This window comes from Trichogramma pretiosum, unplaced genomic scaffold, assembly GCF_000599845.2.
Source record: "Trichogramma pretiosum strain Unisexual culture from Peru unplaced genomic scaffold, Tpre_2.0 scaffold61, whole genome shotgun sequence".
Lineage (NCBI taxonomy): Eukaryota > Metazoa > Arthropoda > Insecta > Hymenoptera > Trichogrammatidae > Trichogramma > Trichogramma pretiosum.
In genome coordinates this window covers 52,831-72,898 of record NW_019641638.1, presented here as the reverse complement: position 1 = coordinate 72,898, position 20,068 = coordinate 52,831, and the positions used below count along the sequence as shown (strand labels likewise).

At 37.6% G+C, this 20,068-nt stretch overlaps 4 protein-coding genes across 7 annotated transcripts; 2 read left to right on the top strand and 2 right to left on the bottom strand.

The window, feature by feature from the left end:
- Window positions 1-2,506: 2,506 nt before the first annotated feature.
- LOC106654032 (sensory neuron membrane protein 1-like) lies at window positions 2,507-3,669 on the bottom strand. Its single transcript, XM_014373720.1, has 5 exons — window positions 3,666-3,669; window positions 3,404-3,612; window positions 3,036-3,326; window positions 2,831-2,958; window positions 2,507-2,738 (listed from the first exon to the last, which is right to left on the bottom strand). The coding sequence occupies exons 1-5, from the start codon at window positions 3,667-3,669 to the stop codon at window positions 2,507-2,509; spliced, it is 864 nt and encodes a 287-aa protein (XP_014229206.1).
- Window positions 3,670-4,399: 730 nt separating this feature from the next.
- LOC111693781 lies at window positions 4,400-8,146 on the top strand. Its single transcript, XM_023459435.1, has 6 exons — window positions 4,400-4,482; window positions 4,558-4,636; window positions 4,719-5,143; window positions 7,385-7,469; window positions 7,549-7,764; window positions 8,126-8,146. The coding sequence occupies exons 1-6, from the start codon at window positions 4,448-4,450 to the stop codon at window positions 8,144-8,146; spliced, it is 861 nt and encodes a 286-aa protein (XP_023315203.1). The 5' UTR covers window positions 4,400-4,447.
- A 2,480-nt stretch (window positions 8,147-10,626) lies between these two features.
- Window positions 10,627-14,574, bottom strand: LOC106654238 (mitogen-activated protein kinase 14A-like). Of its 4 annotated transcripts, none has more exons than XM_014374013.2 (11): window positions 14,336-14,574; window positions 13,545-13,813; window positions 13,230-13,359; window positions 13,110-13,168; window positions 12,887-13,028; window positions 12,651-12,813; window positions 12,507-12,578; window positions 12,126-12,205; window positions 11,320-11,398; window positions 11,060-11,233; window positions 10,627-10,992 (listed from the first exon to the last, which is right to left on the bottom strand). In XM_014374013.2, exons 2-11 carry the CDS (start codon window positions 13,649-13,651, stop codon window positions 10,922-10,924), a joined length of 1,077 nt encoding a protein of 358 aa, XP_014229499.1. In that variant the 5' UTR covers window positions 13,652-13,813; window positions 14,336-14,574; the 3' UTR covers window positions 10,627-10,921. The 4 variants fall into 4 exon arrangements, with proteins under 4 accessions (XP_014229499.1, XP_014229501.1, XP_014229498.1 ...); XM_014374015.2 differs by lacking the exon at window positions 14,336-14,574 and adding an exon at window positions 14,197-14,323; XM_014374012.1 differs by lacking the exon at window positions 14,336-14,574 and having other exon boundaries at window positions 13,545-14,185.
- Window positions 14,575-14,780: 206 nt separating this feature from the next.
- Window positions 14,781-17,133, top strand: LOC106654237 (ubiquitin-like protein 7). The gene is made up of 5 exons (XM_014374011.2): window positions 14,781-15,184; window positions 15,386-15,537; window positions 15,611-15,804; window positions 15,881-16,017; window positions 16,115-17,133. The coding sequence occupies exons 1-5, from the start codon at window positions 15,162-15,164 to the stop codon at window positions 16,902-16,904; spliced, it is 1,296 nt and encodes a 431-aa protein (XP_014229497.1). The 5' UTR covers window positions 14,781-15,161; the 3' UTR covers window positions 16,905-17,133.
- Window positions 17,134-20,068: the final 2,935 nt, after the last annotated feature.

Here is a 20,068-nt window from a genome sequence, read left to right as displayed (position 1 = left end):
TTCATCAATTTTTAATTTTTTTGCAATTATTTAGGTTCAACCTCCAGCAAATGTCATCTAGTTTAAGAGGAACTTCGCATTTTTAGTTTCGGGCAAAAACTGAAGGCGCTAGCTTGCCGCCCGTTGAGGTACCTTTTTTTAACACGACCTCCATCAAACGCTGCTAGGCGATAAATAATTTGATATGTTGGTCTGAAAAAATTTGTAAATATAGTTGAATACATACTTTATAAGTACCAAAAAAATTTGACTGCATTATTCACTTCCTTCCACGAAAAAAAAATCACGAAAAACATGTCATTTTTGAGGCGCTAGATGAGAGCCTCCCCTTAAAGACATCGAAGAAGTATTTGTGTGTAGCAGTGTTGCATCATTTTCAATTACAGAATTACAAATTACATTTCAACAAATTTGTCATAAAAAATGTTTATTCCGAATTACTTTCAATTTTGAATGGAATTGTTAAATACCTTTTGGTATTAGGTAATAACTTTATCATTTAGAATGAATTGTTACTGTTGCCGACTGAGGGGAGGAACATGAAATAAATGTATAATGCTCGAGTGAGATTCACACGCAAGACTTTATTATAAACAAAATAACTTAATACTATTGAAACGAAGCTTACAAACTACGTCTGCAGATGATTGTTGGTCTTGATGCTGGTAGTGGCTGTCGGTCTGCTGCGTCGAACGGCTGCTGGTGGCTGCGGCTAGGCTGCTGCTTGGCCGTCGGTCGCGGCTACCTGGCTGCTGGTGGCGGCTTAGCAAGCTCGGATGTTTTACCGTCCGTATACAATTAAGCTAGCGTGCTGTTAATAATTCACTATTACTTTCCGCAAAGTACAAGTATGTTTTATTCGTAGTTACTCGTTAAGTATATTTTATTACAAGTCCATTTAATATATTGCGGAGTCTCTACCATAATATTCGGAGTGTTCACGCCCAGAGCTTCGCCGTACTCGAAGGTATAGAATGATCTGCCCAGAAGCCTAATTTTTATGCTCGTTATATACTAATTTAATCATGCATCTGTTCGACGGGGGCACATCTTGGTGGTTTTTCCCTCAAAGGATAAACTACTTGTTTTTTTGTTGCTAGTTGAAGTCACCGGGTTGAGCATGTGTCGTTCTATTTACGGCCCATGTTTGGGCAAATCTTCTCGGAGCTACGGTCACGCTGTGATTCTTTCTTATTCCACTGTGCCGTACGGTAAATTTTCTTTTTTCAAACAAACATTTGAAATTAGTTCATACACATTATTTATCTTATTTTATTCATTTCAGAATAAAACAAGAACCAATCGATGTGTCCTTTACTGAAAACAATTACGAATTAATTGACAGGACACTTGATATTAAGAATGTGAGCTTAAATAATTTATTTCCGACCATCCTGGTAAACATATCTAATCAAAATTTTTGATACGACTTTACTTTTATTTTAGATCAAAAAGCTTCAAGAATATGACGAAATGGCCAAATCTCATGAAGGCCTGGAAATAGTTATTGAATGCAAAGACGTAAAGCCGACGATGAATATATTAGCAGCTAGGAAAATAGAAAATTATTCGCACAATAATTCAGAGATTATCGACACAATCAAAGAAGAAACTACAGAGTTAGTGAAAAAAGAACTTTTCCACAACAACGAAAAAGAATTAAACCTCAATTTCAATTGTGAACTCAGCGAGCAAAATGACATCATTTTATACGCTTACCAGCGCTCGGTCGCTTATGGGAGCGACACTCGCAGGCAGGCGCCACCTAGTGGTGTGAAACGTAACCAGTGGCTCATCGCTGACTTATGTTCACTTGCATCAAAACTGCCATGTGGGATCTGGTATATTTTTTAAAAATATTAATGAAAAAATTGTCATTCAATATTTCGCATCGTACTTCTCCAAATGTATTACTACAGAAAAATTAATTTCCTAGTTTTTACAAATCAATAAATTTTGAACAGAAGAAAACCATATTGATTGTTTTAAATCTATCTCAATGTATATCTGACTTCGCGTTTGTTCGCTTTGTATTCGTATATTGATCTCTCTCTTTGTCTTTCTCTCCAAGTTCATAAAAATACACAATATTTTGCTTTCAATTATTCAATTATTTAAATTATTTAAAAATCCTAAATGACACATTGACTTTCCCAATTTTTCTCATAAAAATTTAATTGAATTAGAATGAAAGCATTTTTATTTTTGTTGAATCGTACAAAATAAGTTACATATTAAAGGCATCGTCGGAGTATTTATGTGCAGCAGTGTTGCTTAATTTTTAATTACAGAATTACAAATTACATTTCAACAAATTTTGTAATAAAAAATGTTCATTCCAAATTACTTTCAATTTGAAATGGAATCTTAATCAACGTAATCATAATTATTAAATTTAATTTATTCAATCCAAAACAATAAATAATTTTATGTCATAATTGTCGGAAATAGGCACGAATAATGTCACGAATAATAATTGCCGAAGGTGAAAAAAATACACAGATCCTCACTTCATTGGCGTCGGTATTACGAAGGTTGGCTTCTGCAAGCTTACCGCTAGTTCTTGCGTCTTTTCCTGATCAGATTCGAACATCGTCTTTACCTCCATCGGAGAACGCTTTTGACTGCTCGTTGTCGACGTGACTTTTTTCGCGCTGAACTTCGTCGTCCGGTAATCCTTGTAAAAGGTGTAAGCGAACAAGCCCAAACCACCGACTATCATCAAATGTACGATGACTCTGCAGGAATGAGAAAAAACGATTTTTTAATCTCGTATACATTGTTACGTCTCGTACAAAGTAATGACTATTGATTCTCATAATTGACTCACTTGACCGATTTCAAGGCAAAGTGGGTCATGCGCAGCTCGCGCCTCAGCCACTTGGGCACGATGATGTGCTCATCCAGCCAGAAAAGAGGCAGCAGAGCCTCCGGAAAATTTTTCGCCAACTTGATCTTCTGCACCGGCCGCAGAAACATGTTCAGCTGCACGAGTAGCACTTGGCTCTCGGATCCTGGCGCCAATCGGGCCCCACTCCCGTCCTGTACCTCGGGGTCTCGATGCCCTTCAACTTGCTCGGGGCCTCGTAGATGATGTTCACCTCGCGGCAGAAGCTCGGCACGTAGACGAAGACGGAGTTGCGGCCCCGAGGGTCGTAGTAAGGGGGGAAGACGGTGCCGTCGGTGCCGCGAAATCGATCGCAGTAGCCGTCGCCCCGGACGCCGATGTCGCGCTTTCCCGCGTACTCCGTGACTCGGCCGACGTCCTGGATGTTTCTGAGGCCTCGATAGACCCGACTGCGCTGTCTGCTGTCGGTCGCGTTCATCTGCGGCGAACAATACGTGATGAGTGATTTTTGCCAGTGCATAGAGGAGATGAACAATCCGAACTCGTGTGATGTACCGAGCCGAAAATCGAGAAGGAAAACATCGTGTCGGACAGGCGTCTCATGTTGTACTCGTCGTGACTTTTTTGTATCTGATTGCAGACGGCGGTGCCTGCGGTGTCGGTGACGTTGCAGTCGATCGGCAGCCCGTCGAACAGCACGTCCCGGACGCGGACTCGCGTAAACAGACTCTCAGGCTTCTTGAAGATGCTGTTGATGGCTTTGTCTGAGAAAGAAATTTATAAAAAGAGAAATTGATGCAACTCTCAAGGTGCTTGCGCATGCTTTAGATTCATTTATTAAAATGTCATTAACAAAAAAATGATGATTGTTCATTGGGAAAATCAATTGAGTAATTTCTTAAATGATGTATAATTAAAGCTGAGCGCAGCGAAGTCGTTTCATGGCCAGTTTGCCTAATTTTCGTGTGTTCGCCCTGACACGATAACTGGAATAGTATTCAATGGATCGGGCTGAAATTTTTTGGGTATGTAGGGGGGACGTAAATGTGTTACTGATTAGGTTTTGGTATGCCCTTTATGCACCCTTATGCATTTTTTAGATTTAATATTTTATATGCAATTATGATGCAGTAGCATCAGCATTCGTGTGCAATATTCGAATGATGCACACTAGAGTTGTATGTAAAACAGTAGGAACTGATATCTCCGTGCGATTATTAGATTTGAAAATTTGTAGTGTAATGTCTCATATATATTCACCGAATTTTCGCATACATGGAATGCGGACTGTTTACTAGCGGCCTATAGAATATAATGGAAAAGTTGTCTCGTATACGACTGTAATGTATTATACATGTTGAGCCAATTTTCAGTGTACAATCAATCAGCAAAATTTCAAAAACAAACAAATTTTAAACGAACGTCGCTCAGCTTTATGCAACGAACGTTGCCACTAGTAATTTATACGATGTTAGATTTAAATTAGGTCGATTGAGATCCGTTTTCAGATTTAATTCGTAAATATTATTGTATTTAAGTTAGTTTGATGCCGAACGTTAGTAGAGTGATCAATGGCAAACGACATCCCAAATTAGCAAGATGGACTCGAGCGATATTTTCAACTGTGCCGTCAGGTAAATTTTCTTTTTTTAAAACAAACTTTTAAAATTAGTTCAAACACATTTTTAATCTTATTTCATTCATTTTAGAGTAAAACAAGAACCAAACGATGTGTCGTTTACTGAAAATAATTACGAATTAATTGATAGGACACTTGATATTAAGAATGTGAGCTTAAATAATTTATTTCCGACCATCCTGGTAAACATATCCAATCAAAATTTTTGATACGACTTTACTTTTATTTTAGATCAAAAGGCTTCAAGAATATGACGAAATGGCCGAACCTCAGGAAGGCCTGAAAATAATTTTCGAGTGTAGAGACGTAAAGCTTGACACGGGTTTATTAGCAGTTAGGAAAATAGAGAATTATTCGCACAATAATTCAGAGATTATCGACACAATCAAAGAAGAAGCTACAGAAGAAGTGAAAAAAGAACTATTCCACAACAACGAAAAAGAATTAAATCTTAATTTCAACTTTGAACTCAGCGAGCAAAATGAAAAAAGACGAGTTGAACAAAAATCAATCTACAAACATAGACTCAAAACATCCATCGATAATGTGAATAGTAATATTTCTTGTGATATATGTGGATTGAAATTTACAACAAAAAGTAGTCTCAATCTCCACAACGGCGTGAAACATAAGGGTATAAGACATGCATGTAATAAGTGTGAAAAGTCATTTACAAAAAAAAGTAGTCTCAAAACTCGAATCACTTCATAATAAAATCACGCATGCATGTGATATATGCAAAAAAAATTCTCAACTAAAGATATTCTCAAAATCCATATTGATTCAGTGCACAATAAAGTCAAACATGAATGTGACATTTGCGGAAAGAAATTCGCAAGAAAAGATAATCTCAAAATCCACGTCGAATCGGTTCATAAAAAAATCACGCATGCATGTAATATATGTGAGGAGAAATATACGCGAAAGCAGCACCTCAAAAGCCACGTCGATTCAGTGCACCATGGCGTTAATGCGATGCATTCATGTGACTTATGTGGAAAGTCATTTACCCTAAAAGGTAATCTCAAAAACCACATCGATTCAGTGCACAATAAAGTCAAACATGCATGCAATACATGTGAAAAGAAATTCTCACACAAAAGTAATCTTAAAAAACACATCGACTCGGTGCACAATGATATCACTCACGCGTGTGATACATGCGGAAAGTCATTCACTGTAAAAGACAGTCTCAAAATCCATATCGATTCAGTACACAATAGAGTCACTCATGCATGTGATATTTGCCAAAAGGCATTCTCAGACAAAAGTAATCTCAAGAAGCACATCGATTCGCTACATAATGGTATCACTTACGCGTGTGATACATGCGGAAAGTCATCCTCAAATAAAAACTATCTCAAGATGCACATCATGACGGTGCACAATAATGTTGTATATGAATGTGATATTTGCGGCAATAAATTTACAGCCAAATATAGTCTGAAAAGACACATCGATTCAGTGCACAATGGTGTCACACATGCATGCAAAACGTGTGAAAAGGAATTCACAAACAAAATTGATCTCAAAAGGCACATAGATAAAGTACATAATAACATTTTACATACATGTAACATTTGCGGAAAGTCGTTTGCACGAAAGAACAATCTTAAAATGCACATCGATGTGGCGCATCACTGACTTATAATGATCTAATAAATGTAAAAATTTAAGTTAACTTGTATCAAATCGATCTGATTTATTTATTAAGAAGACTGATTTATTAATTTGTAATTGACTGCAATGTTACGTTATATTCACCAGACACTTTGTAAGTAAAAGTAAAAACATCTTGCAATTAAAAATATTGTTACATTTAAAAACGATTCTACTTGTTATCGACTTTAATATCATATCAAGTTTTGTGGTTTCGAGAGCTGTACTTCAAAAAATTTCAAAAAGACAATTTTCAAGACTACACTTGATTTCAACAAAATACGCACGAGTATGAGACAAATCAATTCAGTGCACTCGAACGAGCTTCATAAACATATCCTCATTTATAGTTCTATGCTAATTATTCGCTCAATTCTATGTACACTTCTGCAATGCAACTGACTACTAATCAAAGCTCGAATAAAACGACTTTGCATCATTAATTATCAAACAGAGATCATCGAAAGTTGCGTTATATATTAAAAATTATTGAAAATTTGTAATCAACACATTAATCAACTGGACGCGGGTTGCGTATAGACTGTTTGTATATGCTTTTCGTGGATAAGAACCGTTTGGAATTTGTGATTTAAGTAGGGCTTTTCAAATTTAGGACGAGGTACAAGATATCTTGTACTTGGATTGGAATGCATAATTGGACAAGTCTTGAATTTTGTATACGGACAAAAAATGATACGAAGGATAACGCGAGTTTAATCGCGTATAAGACAGGACGAAGCTCTTATGAAAGGCAAAAGAAGACTTTTTCTGTCACGGCGAAAAATCGTTAATATCTAAAATTTTAAAAATTATAAGTTATTTTTATTTTATAACACATTGTAGTTCAAGTTTATATTTATGGTCGCTTCCCAGTTGCCTTACTCGCACTTTCTGTAACGTGTACGAAAGTTGTCATACTTTTCTACGCGATACAAAATCAAAATACCCCTTTTCAGATTTCTTCAATAATATATCACGAATGATTATTTCTCTGCTTCAATTGGTTTATTCAAGATTGGTTTTCACATTAAAATTCGTAAATATTATTGAATTTGAGTTTGTTAGTTTGATGTTGAATATAAGCAGAGAATTAGAGCTTAGTCGCAAACAAAGTCTGGAACGAATAAGATGGAATCGGGTGATACTTTCAACTGTGCCCTAAGGTGAATTCAATTTTTAAGAGTTAAATTATAAAAATATCTTGGCTTAACACTCGATTCTTATCAAACTAATTTCAGAAGAAAACAGGAGCCAAGTGATGTGTCGCTCGGTGATAATGAAGATTATCAAACTGAATTTCCCCAACTTATGCATGAAAATCTAGTAAGAGTTCATAATTATGTGGGACTTTATTATCAAAATTTTTAACCAAAATATTGATTCAACTTTGATTTTATTCCAGATCCAAAGTATTAAACAAGAATATGACGAAATTCCTGAATCTCAGGAAGACATGGAAATCGTTTTTGAATGTAAAAACTTAAAGCCGAACCAGGATTTATTACTTGAGAAAATTAACGATTATTCTCAAAATAACTTGCAGAATATGAATTTCAGCGTTGATTACAAACCTGAAACTAGTATTATAATAGAGACTGTATGCAAAGTTAAAGAAGAAGTAAATTCGAATTCCGATCGTGAACTCGATGAGCAAAACAATTATACAAGAAAAGATAAAAAAAATTCAAACTATAAAAAAAGACTCGAAATGCCCATTGATGCAGGAAATAGTCGTATTAGGCCTGCATGTGGTATATGCAGAAAATTATTCACACGGAAGTATTATCTCAAAATCCATATTGATTCAGTGCACAATGGTGTTACATATGAATGTGATATATGCAACAATAGATTTACATCAAAAATTAATCTCAAATTCCACATCGACACGAGACATAAAGGTATAAGACATGCATGTAATGAGTGTGGAATTAAGTCATTTTCACAAAGACATAATCTCAAAAGCCACGTCAATTCAGTTCTGTGGTGGAAAGGCATAACGACTTAAGTCCATTTTTTTGGAAATCGATATTATGATGAAAAACACCTATATTTAGTGTCTACTTTAAGGTACAAAGGTCAGAATAGACGAATTTAGCTTCTATCGTTAGTTTCAGCATTGTGCATAACGACTTAAGTCCATTTCGTGAAAACTGTGGGAAGGTAAAACGACTTAAGTCCACCTTTGTGAGCTCCAAAATCTTATAGAGAGTCTACTTTGATTTGAAAATGAAAGAAAATGATATTCAAACATATAAATAGCTCTCACATTCTTCGAATGTTGTGAATTTCACTATACAATTGGTACATTTAATACGCGAGGGGTCATTTTCGCGATTTTCAGTTTGGCCTTTTTTCGTTGTAAGACTTGAGATCTGACACTAGTATAACGTTAAATTAGCTATTTTATCAATATAAAATCATTAAATAAGGTTATGATCACAAACTGCGCGAAATTATCGATACTGAAAAAAGTGTGACTGCCAAAAGTGGACTTAAAGTGCAAAGCGTGGAAAGGCAAAACGACTTAAGTCCATATTTTTTGCTCCGTATCATCGCTATGATGCGCCTTTCAATTTCATAAGTACATAGGTCAAAAGATACCTCATAGTAGCTTAAAACATCATAGGTTCAGACCTCAACTCGTCCGCGTCTAGTTAGGCTGGCACAATCAACTTAAAACGCGTTTTTCTCGAAAACACGAAAAATGGACTTAAGTTATGCCTTTCCACCACAGAGTTCATCATGGCGTTAACGTGATGCATTCATGTGACTCAGGGTAAGTCTTTCTCGGGTCTATATAACGCCCAGACTTAACAATCTTACTTGCGTGAACTGTACTTTTACTCCGTGCCACCTAGCGGCGACACGGCTCATTACAATACATACAACAAAATGCACATCGATATGGCGCATCACTGACTCATTATATGATCTCATTAATGTAAAAAAATTAAGTTAACTTGTATTAAAAACTGTTATGTAAGATCTGACGTATTTATGAAGAAGACTGATTTATAAATTTGTAAATCCTTCCTTGCGCAAGGGCTTTGTTCGTTTTTTAATTTATTTAATAACAAATAAAGATACAACATTTTTGAAATATCAAATTAAAGGGCAAGCTTCCATATGCATTAATTTATATATACAATTTATTTCTTTTCCACCCCTAGTCAATCAATTAAATTTTTAATGAGTTCTATAAGTTCAAAGGTCGATTTGTGGACCGAAAATTTTTTTTTGTGGGGATAAAAATATGCTGGGGAAAATTTTAAGATAATGATTATCATCACACATTTTTTTACATGAAATTAGTTTTTTTTCACTTAATTTTGTAAGTGACTACCTGTATCATTTATCTGTGATAAATCAATATTTTTCGAGTTTAAGCACGCTTGAATAACAAAATGAATAAATTGATCTTCGACACAAACAATCATTTTCAAGGTACATTAGTTTTCATTCAAACATCTGAACTGTGGATATCTTAGTTCAAATAGTTTTTCTTTGTTCTCAATACTAGGTTTTACAATCGACTCATCGATTTGCCATGATTTAATTGAGAAATTATTCCGGATTTCATGATGATCGCGCTGACTAATAATGAGTGCGAAGTTAAAAACTTGAAAATACAGCAGGGTTGAGTGTTGACGAAAAATGTGGGCACTGGACTTCAGGAAAAATAGGTAAATCCTATAGTGTTCACAGCGCTTCAGCAAGGCGGTAAATGAGATTTTGAGAATTCAAGCCATAATACCAACCTCAAAGCTTATTCAGATCAGTGTTTTTATCAAGACCGGTAATATTTCAATTCGAAATTTTTTTTTATTCATATTATACTTGTCCGCAGCTAAATATATTCTAAATAATTTGTTATGTTTAAAGTATCTAATAATTATATGTTATATGATTTGAGAGTAATGAACGATTTCTCGATTCATTGTCAGACAAATAAGAATAAATAAATGAAAGTAAAAAACACTCGATGAAACAGATGAAGTAGCTTTGGCTTTTGTTCCTAATAAAAACGTGAATCCCTCGATACCTATTGACTAAACTCGACGTTCGCAAATTCAGATCAGTGCTCTTGTCATAGTGGGAAAAATTGAATTTAAAAGTCGTTGATTTTCACCAAAATTGTGACATTATTTGAAAGAGAATTTGTTTATCGTCGATTCATAATCTTCGGGAACTCTACAATTTCAATATTGTTCATGAGAATTAAGAAAACCAGCTCATTCGAGTTACCTTCATTTTTAGGAGAACACCGAATTTAAATTGTAGAGGCGCTGTCGATCTTGAAATGTATAATACAAGAACAAGTTGAAATTTCTTGAAGCATTTTGAGTTTTAGAAAATCGGAAAAATACATTTTGAATAAAAATATTTGCAACATTTATTACTTTTTGTAAAAAATAATCAAATGAGGTTTTTTTTATAGCGAGAGACAAGATTAAAAGAAAAGATTAAGACTCATAAATACATATAAAATTATCTTTATAGTACATTATCATCAAAACAAATACTTCCAATACATGTAATTTACAATGAAAAATCTATTCGCGTGTAAAAAAATATTTTTTTCCTTAAAATGTACAAATTCGGTAATTACATTACATTAATTAAAACGGAAACATTAAAAATAACATCATATTATGTACAATTAAAACGACGTGTTTTTGATTATGGAATTAATAACTCCATATTTGTGGTTACATAGCATTAATAACATCAACTATAATGTATGTAGACATTCTGCTAAAAAATTTCCAATCTTAACTTATATCTTGTGATGTATACAATTCACCTTGTGGCACGAAGTTTATGATCTCGTGAAAAATGAGTTCTAGAAAGATAAAAATTATATTGAAATTGTGTTAAAATATTTGTACAAATCAAGATGAAATATTGACCTTTCCATTTCTGTACAGGTAGATCCATATCTTCGAAGCCGTGATCGTAAGGCGACGAGACAGGCTCATCGGATGGATCCGAATATTGAGCAAAGTAAGCGTGGCTCAGAGCAACCTCTGCAGTGATTCTTTGCTCGGGATCCAATTCCAACATCAATTGTAAAAGATCGATCGCTGTGTCAAGAGAAGAATAATTTGCATTTTAGATGTCTTTAACGACGATGAAATACAATGAACGCGAAGAAAAAATTCTCGCATACCTAGTGGATTAGCTCCTTGAAAAACTTGTTTGAAATCTTTTCTCTTCATTGGAGGCAAACTTTCAATATAACTTTTTGCCTGAAAAAAAAAGTTTAAACGATAGTGATTTAAAAATATACGCAGATTTTTTAATGATGCCGAATTCCGTATAAAAAATACACGTAATTTTTTAAAATGGTTAATACAATATATCACTCAAACGGTGTTAGAAAATATTAGCTAAAATTTAATTATAAAGGCCGAGTACATTTTTCGATTGATTGCCTAGTAGGAATTTCATCTAAAAATAATATTTTTTCTATTATACTGTCAACAGATGTTACATTAAAGCACCCAAACTCTACTCATGCAAAAAAAAGCCTAGAAAACATGCAATGTTAGTCACAACCTTTCCGATTTCTCATTACCTCTTTACTTGTAATTTTTTTAATAGTTTCTGCTGAAGGTGTACCACAGAGTATTAATACTCTTGTTAGATGGTCAATGTCTGCCAAATTTTAGTTAAGGTTTATTATTAAAGCAACATAATTGAAATTTAAAAAAATGGTTCTACAAGAAGCAGCTCAGCACATGATGAAAAATAAATTTTCCAATAAGATAAAAATAAAATTGATCCCGCATATTCAATTTTAAATACATAATTAATTAATATCTAACAAACCTTTGTAAAGTATAATAATAGAAAATGTTCAAATACTAGTTCTAAAATAAATCAAGCAATAGCTCAAAATAATGATAGATTATCTACTGATTTTACATCATGGGTTTTACTTTTATTTAGGTTTAATATTATTCTCATACTTACTGATTCAGAAGATATTTTTTTCATGAACTTTTCTCTAGGAGTTCCAAGGAGATCCATAATGAGATTTAATTGATGAATATCTGCTTTTGCTAAGGTTTTTTCGAATTTTTTTTCTTTTTTATAAATTTTCAGAATAATTTTTTATGAAAATATTACTTTTAGTCAGCTAATACAATTTATGGGTGCAAGGCACTTGAAATGAGCATAAACGTAAAAAAGTAAAAACTAGACTCGTACACCTCATCTGCTTGTTAACCCTTAGCAAATAGCAACTGTAGTTAAATATGTTAGTAGCATGAAGCAATGATCTTACACTTTGTAAAAACAAAAACATTCAAGTCATTATTATACATAAAGTTATGATTGAAATATTAAGGATACGATCAACTCCAGGAAATAGAGTTCTGCCAGTTAATAACTCTGCCATTATGCATCCAACTGACCAGATATCAACTGGAATAAAAATGTATCATATTAAGTCAAATTGAATCTTATTTTATACCTATTGTAGTTTAAAATAAATACCAGTTTGATTATAATGCATCCAGTTGAGCATAATTTCAGGAGCTCTGTACCACCTAGTTGCTACATAACCAGTCATTTCATTTTCTGCTGGTCTAGCTAAGCCAAAATCAAGAATTCTGAGCTCGCAATCTTCATTCACAGCTATGTTTGATGGTTTGAGGTCCTAAAAAAAATAGTTAAATTCAACTTGATTCGTCTACACGTGTTTTTATTATTAAAAGTATAGCTTTATATACTCTATGGATAATTCCAGCAGAATGAATGTACTTGAGTCCTCTGAGAATTTGATAAACTAAAAATTGAACATGATCATCTGACAGCTTTTGAGTTTTAACAATATTGTTCAAGTCAGCTCCCATTAAATGAGTTACTAGATATCTGAAAAATAATTAATTGATTTGTAAGTCATTGACATATTAAATTTTTCAGTACATGTCTTTCAGATCGTTCAAAACATACACATTTTCAAAATCTTGCATAGATGTACATGGACTATAAACATCTAGTAATCCAATGACCTAGAAATAAAAGGAATAATTAATTCAAAGATCAAATTTATTAGGCAATATTTCAACCTACATTCTCATGGTGCATGTGACGTAGCAAGCGCAGTTCTCTAAAAGTTCGCTTGGCATGAATATCAGACTGGAATGGTCTGGCCAGCTTTTTAATTGCTACTTTCCTGCGATACAATTTATCAAAGGCGGAGCTGAAAACACAATTAACAATGATAATGATCAACAATTAACAATAATAAAATTAATAAAAATTAAAATAAAGTGGAAATCGAATGCAATCGTTTCACCTTTAAATTTTCTGTATTTTAAGAATTGAAGGAAATATTACCAGAGCAGCAGAGCAAATTAAAAGATTAAGTAAATGACAATGGCTCACCAAACTTGTCCGTAGGCGCCAGACCCAACAGGTCGGAGCATCTCGTACCTGTCCGGTACCTCCCATTCCGTCCGGTTGATTTCGAACTTCTGATACTTGTTCGGCATGCTTAGTCGCGTCTCTCGAGATTCACGAGTCGACCCTGTACGCGTATACGATATGAAGAAGCTTCACTCGGGGGGCACTCGAGACTCTTTCTTGGATTTATCTCTCGATCGGGACTCGAGACCGATAAGACGACGCTTAACTCGTGAGAGAGAAAAATAAACCTGTAACACGGCAAACAGACACGAAGTCAGTCGGCGCTGAGCGAGAAAAAAGTTTAAATAAAACTAAAACGGTGTATGTAATAACGAGCGGCTCTGGCTTGGAGTAGTTGTAGGAGCTCGCCAAAGCTCGAATAACTGCACGATCGCGGATGCGTCCGTGAAACTGACAGTTATAAAAACAACGCACATTCCGCGGGTCGCGCGTGTGTGCACGACATATATATATAACCGATGGACCAGAGGCACACATATATAGGACACACTTAACACCTATCTCGGCATTGCGAAATTACGCGGACGTTTGCCAAAAGTACAAAGCTTTATCCCAGCGAATTATTACAATGTTATTACGCAAAACAGAAACTGCTCGTAAATACACTCACGTAACGATATAAACGATGTATAGATAAAGAGAGAGAGAGAAAACACTCGTCGTGTAGCGACGACGCAGCACCAACAATAGCGAATGCTAATTTTTTTTTTCTTTTTTTTTTTTTCGTTGCGTGCGTGATCGATACACACCTGCGATTATATAGGCGTGTGTGTGCGTGAGCGTCCGATGCGAACGAATGTACGACGACGATGGGACTTTTTTTTGTATACGCTCTTATTCTGCAAGGCAGGTAGTAGGCCACACCGAGCCGCTCACCACGGACTGCCAGGCAGAATCGTGTGCAGACAACAACATAAATTCGCGCAGCTGAGCATCAGGCGACGTATAGTCGCGCAGGCACACATCCAAAATAAGCCGACACACACATCGACACAAGTGTATCGTAAGAGAGCTCCCCTCCACGATTTTCATTCATCAAAGATTCGCTGAGAATTCGCGAGATATATCTATATGGAGTTTTGTAGGTGTGCGTGGGCACCCCAGTGTCGGACCGCTGGGGTCACTAGGGGTTTTAAACATTGACTTGGCTCGTTCGAGAACTGCTACAGTGTCGAGTGTTGACTAGTGCTGCCGTCCGAGCTTCGACGCGCTGCGATCGCCGAGTTCAGTATTTTGTTGTCTGCTACAGAGCTGCTATACTTCAGAGTCTTCGACGTTTCATACACACACAACGTACCGTCACTGTTTTGGCACGATCTCTCAGGCGCACACACGCAGCGTGTATTTCGAGAATCACGTTCGACAAAGGCTTTTCTTCGCTCTTGGAAAATCCTCGCGAGAGGCTAACGAGGAAAATCCGCACGCAGTTCTGGAATCGTCGATAATATCATCGAGTCATTATTCGTTGGCGCTATTCGCGGACAGCGCGATTTCGTTGGATAGTTTTTGCAGAGGTCTCGTCGTGCACAAAGTCCGAAAGCTTTGTCAGTTCAAGGCTGATTTATTAAGCGTCATATGCCTACCCCCGTTAAACAAAGGTGTGTATAGAATTTTCACGTGCTCTCTCATTCATATAGGTTATCCTGCTACCTTTAACCACATGTTTATTTTCATGAGTTGCTCAAACTGAAGGAAAATAATTGGTTGATGGTTAAGCTTTGTTTTTGTTCATCCACACACAATGATAGCAATGACCTTGTTAAATTTTATTTCAATTAATTTCATTTTGTTTATTTTAGAAAAATGACAGCCAATTTACTTCTTGGTGTTCGTCTGGACCTGAGTGATAAGTTGACACTGTTGACGTTGAGCGATGTAGATTTAGGAGCAAAAGTCGAAAAATTAAGGGAAGCTACTGCGACGCGAGCTGCAGTAGCCAAAGACTCTTTTGGTAATTAATTATTCATCATTTTTATTGCATAACATAATTTGAGATTCATTTAACAATACTTTTTCAAATGCAGATCTCATTTACTGCGGCTCACTGTTGAAAAATGATTCTACATTGCAATCGTATGGGTTGAAACATGGATCAATGATTCATGTTATGGCCAAAAGGCCATTGTCTCCAGAAAAAAAAGAAGAAAAACCTTTGAGAAATGCACAAAATGCATTTTCTTCTTTTGTCAATAATCCTTTGCTTGAGATAGCTGTTAGAGTAAGTAGATTTTTCATACCTCTAATATTTTTGAATTTCTTTGACATAGTAATCAATGTTTTCACTCTTCATTCAGAGAATGGCAAAAAAAACAGAAGTCGTCGATAAAATAATTGCTCAAACGCCAGACCTGCAAAAGGACGCAGTCGCAATCGCTATTCTACAAGATCCAGATCTAGTCACTTATTTCGGTGATCCTGAAACAGCAGAAAGGTAACAATCAAAGTGTCCAGTAATTTCAAGTCAATCAAAAACCACGTGTATTTCACGCTACAATCTTTTTTTCTTATTTTTTTTTTTCCAATCTCAGCCTGGCCAAAGAGCATCCCGCCCTCGTGAAAGCGGCCGACCTCATCGTGAAAGCGGTCAACGAGGAGGCCCAGAACTTCGCGGCCTCGTCGAGGCACCTGTCGATGAACAGCAGCTCGGCCAGCAGCAGCCAATGGAGCACCATGGAGAACCTGAGCGACGACGACGAGATGGCCGGCGACTCGTCGCAGTCGTCGGACTCGCCACAGGCGCAGCAGCCGGGCGGTCCGCGCACCTATCCGGCCATAAGCGCGGCCCACGTGCTGCACGCGATCACGCGAGCCCGCAGAAGCGCCGCCGCGGCGGCCGCGATGTCGTCCATGACCGGAGGAGGCTCCAGCAGTGCTAGTGGCCCCACCGCCGGCCCGTCGTCGGGTCTGCAGACCAACGGCGGCGGCATCATCACCGCCGAGATGTTCAACCAGGCGATCGAGAACGCCTTCGCCTCGGTGCCGGCGCTGAGCAACGTCGGCTTGGCTGCCCCGGCAGCAGCAGCAGCAGCAGCAGCTGCGTCGTCGCTCTCGACGCCGACATCGACGACGACACCGACGTTCGCGTCGTCCGGTTCCACTGCTGGCGCCGCTGCCACCGCTAACAACTCGTCGAACGGCGGCGACAACAGCCTCGCTTCCTCATCCGTGTCGTCGGTCCAGAATCTCCAGCAGCAGATCACGCTGATGAACGAGATGGGTCTGCACGACGACGCCATCAATCTGCAGGCGCTTCAGGTCACCAACGGCGACGTACAGGCCGCCATCGAACTCGTGCTCAACGCGCTCACGGACAACTAATGGGAGGGAGAGAGAGAGAGAGAAACATCCCCAACCCCCCACTGCCTCGGCATTGTATAAACGAGAAAAAAAACGACTATTTTATTTTATACCGCTACCTTTGTATTTTTTGTAAAAAGTAAGAGTTAAGTTATCGCAAACATCACAAAAAAAGCTCGATCGTCGACTCGCCATTGGGCTTGTCATGCACCAATCTGCAATTAGATAAGAGTGAAAAAAAAAAAAGAAAGTTGAATATTTTTTACGTTTTAATTATATAATTTATAATACAATAACGAATAAGTGCACACGGTGTTACTCGCGCGCGATCGATCATAACGGAATTTAACCGATGTATAGAAGAAAAAAGATTAATTACGATAGTAATAATTAATAACACAATTTTGTATTAAGCTAGTTATGTACAAAAATAAAAAAACAAACAAACAAGAGTGTAAAAAAAAAAAAAAACAAATAAATTAAACACGAGAACCATATAAAATAACGAGTCGACCTTGTGAATCATTCGTTAACGACCGCAAGATCCACAAATCCAAATGTAATAAACAGCTTCGTCTAGCAGCGAGCGAACGACGTACATGAAGACTATGCTGCACCACTTACATGTGCACGTTATGCGCTAGTCTCTCTCTCGATAATATGCAAGAACACGAGTATAAGTACGTATACGCATAACGGCGACTCGCGCGACTAATTCTCTCTTATTTACTTGGGTTGAACTTGATAAACGATCATTGTCGTCGCATGTCGGGCGGTGCAGCAGCAGTGCAGTTGGCAATATTACAGAGATGGACGCGGGGCATGATGTTACACAGCTCCGTGGAAGGTGGAAAAGAGAAGACCTCGCATTATATACGAATTACGCGAGGAGTCGAGTTTTAATTGGAAGGAATCAACGAATTTCTCGATCGGTCTTCTCGTTCGAGTGTCATTGCTGCTACTGCGTATACATAAACGAGACAAGAGAATTTCCATGTGCGCGCGTGTCATCGCCGTACTCGTTGTTTTATTTTTCCATCTCTTCTTCGTACTCGACGCACTCCGAGACTCTTCGTTCTCGCGCACACGAGCATTATTATTACTCGAAGCGAGTACGTTCATTCTTTGCGGTATTATTTATTTTATTTTTTTTATCTCGGCCGCACTCAACTTTTGCACGAAACTATACGGAGAGATAAAGAAAAATATAAAACGCGTCGGGGTTTTCCACGAACTATAGCGGAAAAAGCTCTCGTCTCGGCCGGCGCCCGTGCGCGATCGGTCGCTCTTAACGCGCAATACCGATCATCTGCAGTCGTAATAATAAAAAAAAAAAAAAAAAAACCAAGACCAAAGAGAGCTGGTGCGTGCGCGAGAGTCGATTTATTTGTTTTAATTAAAAACGTAACGCTGCGTACACTGTATGCGTTACGCGGCTCTCGAACACGAGTATAAACACTATTTTAACTGCCGATCGAGTGTAGCGCTGCCGCGTCGATATTAATTTCTCGATCCACATGCATCAATTCGTTTCAATTTTAGCTCTCGCTCTTGTATATAATACGTGCGCGCAATGGGGGATTTATGGAGAGCTGAAAATATGCTGCCCTTCTTCCCGCGATCGATATCAATATCGAAAAAGCACGCACGAGCTTTTAATACCGCCATATAGGATCGGCTCGATACATGTGCAACGAAACTATTTGCTAATCGTATACGCCTCAGCTGTGGCATTTTTTTCGTATCACGCGCTTGAAATATGCGACGTTATTTTTTTCTCCCTCACTTCTTCTCTTCGTTCGTTCTTTTTTTTTTTTTTTTTTTGTTGTTTTTTACCGCTGACTCGACTCGACGTATATATATGCACGCGCCGCCGCCGTCTTGAAAAAAAAACTACGCGAGCTGCGGTTTAGCATTTCGGAATGCATATTATATTGTGCGATCGTGCGCGAATGTGCGCGCGACGTTTTTTTTTCTTCTCTTTCTTCTGTTTCGACGAATGCGAAGCGTTTAACGCCGTTTCAGCGTATTTTTTTGTTTATTTTAATTTTATTTCTTTTTCTCGCGCGTGCGGACTTTATAATGGAAAATCGTTTCCGATGCGGAACGTTAGATAACGCGCGCCGCCGCGCGCACACGTGCGTTAACGCGAACGCGTTATAAAGCCGTTTGAAAAGCCACGCTATATAAGTACGTAAGCAAAAGAAGAAACAAAAAAAATTTTGTGTATACGCTTTTGGCGCGATCGCGCGCGCACTACTGTACTACTCACGGGGATCGACCGAAAGACAGAGCGAGCGAGAGAGAGAGAGAGAGAGAAAAAAAAAAGTTGAGTTTCCGCTCGATTCGCTAACTAGTCCAAGGCGAAATTTACGAATTACAATTCGGCCTGTGCGCGATCAAAAATAGGCCTTACAAAACTCGACTCTGTCGTATATCTGCATGTACGTATGTGTGTGCGGTCGGAGAGGGCGACTTCTGTACTAGCCCTTTATCTTATCGCGAAATTTTCGGCCGTACCGAGCGAGCGAGAATCGCGAAAAAGCAATGATCCGCGTGGTAACTGTTGCATAATAAACGTATATAATGAAAGAGACGGAATTTATAATACGGACTCGATAGGCGAAATTTACATGCCGAGATCCGATCGCGAGGCTAGGCACACATTGGCATATTATACTATGTACAAAAGACTTCCGGTTCGAAGAAGATGCATCGCCGATCGATTGGATCGATCTCGAAAAAAGCTAACAGCAGCAGCAGCAGCAAACGATTCCAGCCGGCGATGCACCGTCTCTCGCGTGTTTTTTTTTCTCTCTCTATTTTTCTTCCAAGTTTATACGTTCGCGCGGTCGAATCGCAAATACTGACCGAATTTCGCTTATCGGCGATCGCGCGCGCGCGTCTTATCGCTCGAGCTCCCTCGAAAATGGTTTCGCGGGCCTATGTACACGAATTTCATCTTTTTTTTTCTCTTTCTTAAATAAAGCCAAAAGCGTCGAGCACAAAGAGGATGGCGTGCTTGTATTTACAATTATTCGCGTGGAACCGAGGGAAAGAGAGTACATAAAAAAACCAAAAAAAAAAAAAAAAGAAGAGAGCGTGCGATGTTTTAAAGCTCGCGAGTCTCGTGACAATTGTCCCCGCGCGCGCGAGTCCTAATTGCCATCTCGTGACGATCAATT